Below are 2861 nucleotides of genomic sequence, written 5' to 3' on the forward strand. Positions count from 1 at the left end.
TCCTTTAGGAGTTTGCTCTCTCCTTTTGTAAATAATTGTGTCGCTTTTGCCTCACAGTCCATGGTAAAAACAACAACTTAGTTCTCAGCCAACTTCTAAATCGTAGGATTGAATCGTGATGCATGCTAAAATAAGTGCAAAATGAGTTGCAAAGAAGAATTTTCTAGTTGCAAATGAGGCCGCAGAAAACTGTCTGAATTGTTGGATTGCCTCCTGATTCGTAAGTTTACAAAAGCTTACAAAAGCAGAATGCTGGCATGTGGAAAATAAAACATGCAGAAAATTTAAAAGGTTGATGTGTGTATTGGCGAAAAATCCGAATTTTTGCCATCCAGTTTGGAAATGTACACTTAATTAAAGATGCAAGACATGTGGCATCTCCGTTAGTTCGGCCAGCCGTCAACAACTTTTTTTTTTTTTGCCGAGTGTAGCAAAATACGCTGCAGGGTTTGCCGTGTTTTATGCCCTTTGCCGTGTATCTTGGATACTGCTTGGCAAAAGAATCTTCCTGTAAACGGAAATGCTGATAATAGACATCACCTTGCGGGTGGGTGAACGGTGCAACAGCCAATCTCGCTCGCCCAGTCCAGGACTCGTATCTTGGCCGGACCTCCACGGCTCCACGGCACGCGCACCACGACGCGAGCGGTCCTCCCTCCGTGTCTCCCCGCGGGCTATATGTACAACCCTAACGAGTAGACGCAGCTTGCCAACACAAACACACAGAGTCTCATAGCTCCCTCCAATCTTCTCGGTAGCCTCCAGACCAGCCTAGATCCGAGAGCTTGTGATCGATCGAACCCTTGCAAGCATGGCTTCCCCTTCCCGGGTGCCGAAGGAGGTGCCGGGCAGCTACGGCTTCCCGTACGTCTCGGCCATCCGCGACCGCCTGGACTTCTACTACAACCAGGGCCAGGACAAGTACTTCGAGTCGCGCGTCGAGAAGTACGGCTCCACCGTCGTCCGCATCAACGTGCCGCCGGGCCCCTTCATGGCGCGCGACCCTCGGGTCGTCGCCGTCCTCGACGCCAAGAGCTTCCCCGTCCTCTTCGACGTCACCAAGGTCGAGAAGAAGGACCTCTTCACCGGCACCTACATGCCCTCCACCTCCCTCACCGGCGGCTACCGCGTCTGCTCCTACCTCGACCCCTCCGAGCCCACCCACGCCAAGGTCAAGCAGATGCTCTTCTCCCTCCTCGCCTCCCGCAAGGACGCCTTCATCCCGACCTTCCGCACCCACTTCTCCTCCCTCCTCGCCACCGTCGAGTCCCAGCTCGTCCTCTCCGGCAAGTCCGACTTCAACGCGCTCAACGACGCCACCTCCTTCGAGTTCATTGGCGACGCCTACTTCGGCGTGCTCCCTTCGGCCTCGGAGCTAGGAACCACCGGCCCGACCAAGGCCGCCAAGTGGCTCATCTGGCAGCTCCACCCGCTCGTCACGCTCGGCCTCCCCAAGATCCTCGAGGAGCCGCTCCTGCACTCGTTCCACCTCCCTCCATTCCTTGTCAGCGGCGACTACAAGGCGCTCTACAAGTACTTCTCCGCCGCCGCCACCAAGGCTCTCGACACCGCCGAGACCCTCGGTCTCACACGTGAAGAGGCGTGCCACAACCTACTTTTCGCCACCGTGTTCAACAGCTACGGCGGCCTGAAAGTCCTGCTCCCGGGCATCCTGGCCCGCGTCGCGGGCGCCGGCGAGAAGTTCCACCAGCGGCTGGCCGCGGAGATACGCGGCGCCGTGGAGGACGCCGGCGGCAAGGTCACGATGGCGGCGCTGGAGAAGATGGAGCTCACCAAGTCGGCGGTGTGGGAGGCGCTGCGGCTGGACCCGCCCGTCAAGTTCCAGTACGGCCGCGCCAAGACCGATCTCGAAATCGAGAGCCACGACGCGGTGTTCGCCGTCAAGAAGGGGGAGATGCTCTTCGGCTACCAGCCGTGCGCCACAAAGGACCCCCGCGTGTTCGGCGCCACGGCGGCGGAGTTCGTCGGGGACAGGTTTGTCGGGGAGGAAGGGAGCAAGCTGCTGCAGTACGTGTACTGGTCCAACGGGAGGGAGACCGAGAGCCCCAGCGTGGGAAACAAGCAGTGCCCGGGGAAGAACCTCGTCGTGCTCGTCGGCAGGCTCCTTGTCGTCGAGCTCTTCCTCCGGTACGACACCTTCACCGCCGGCGTCGGCACCGACCTGCTCGGCACCAAGGTCGAGTTTTCCGCAGTCACCAAGGCCACTTCTGGTCCTGAGGCTGTATCAAACCAGCAGCACTAGTCGGGATCAAGATCAACGGCAGCAAGACGTACTTTCCCCAGTCATTGATCGATCCTCACCGTCATACATATCAGTGTTGCATGCATGCATGATGCATCTTAATTCCTTTCGGTTGCTTCCCAGCATGTTTATTCTTGTAATAAGGACTTTTCGGTAATAATAAGATTCTCCCTCAGGGTTGGAGGATAGACGACTATTGACTTGTTGATACAAAGTGAGTCAAACGTAAGTTATCTCTTTCACCAACATTTTTTTAGACAAAAGCTTCGAAATGAGCCCAGCTTTGACGCAAGGCTGCATTCGCAGCCACGTACTAATTTAACTACGAGTACTACGTACGTGATCCTATCATCAATCGACCTAAAAAGTTGCACAAAAGTGACTGACCAAAAGAACCTAGATCGGAAATAATCCAACCGTTTTAAGATCTCTTTGGGCAACTGGAAGAAGGAAATCATATACAATATACAGTACCATATTGCTTAGTACTTTTGGCAAGGAGATAGTGAGAAAAAGAAATATCGATTGACTAAATGGAATGTAGTTTGCCGTCCAAAAGACCAGGGAGGACTTGGGATTCATGTCTTTAGGTCAAGAA

At 54.8% G+C, this 2861-nt stretch overlaps 1 protein-coding gene across 1 annotated transcript; it reads left to right on the forward strand.

Annotated features, from left to right (window-relative positions):
* The first annotated feature begins 693 nt into the window (after window positions 1-693).
* LOC127296237 (allene oxide synthase 2) lies at window positions 694-2459 on the forward strand. Its single transcript, XM_051326273.2, has one exon. It carries the CDS (start codon window positions 812-814, stop codon window positions 2261-2263), a length of 1452 nt encoding a protein of 483 aa, XP_051182233.1. The 5' UTR covers window positions 694-811; the 3' UTR covers window positions 2264-2459.
* Window positions 2460-2861: the final 402 nt, after the last annotated feature.

The sequence above is a fragment of the Lolium perenne genome, chromosome 4 (genome assembly GCF_019359855.2).
Source record: "Lolium perenne isolate Kyuss_39 chromosome 4, Kyuss_2.0, whole genome shotgun sequence".
Classification (NCBI taxonomy): Eukaryota; Viridiplantae; Streptophyta; class Magnoliopsida; order Poales; family Poaceae; genus Lolium; species Lolium perenne.

Excerpts from the sequence above, each read along its gene's own strand:
- LOC127296237 (XM_051326273.2), top strand. The coding sequence starts at position 812 with ATGGCTTCCCCTTCCCGGGTGCCGAAGGAGGTGCCGGGCAGCTACGGC.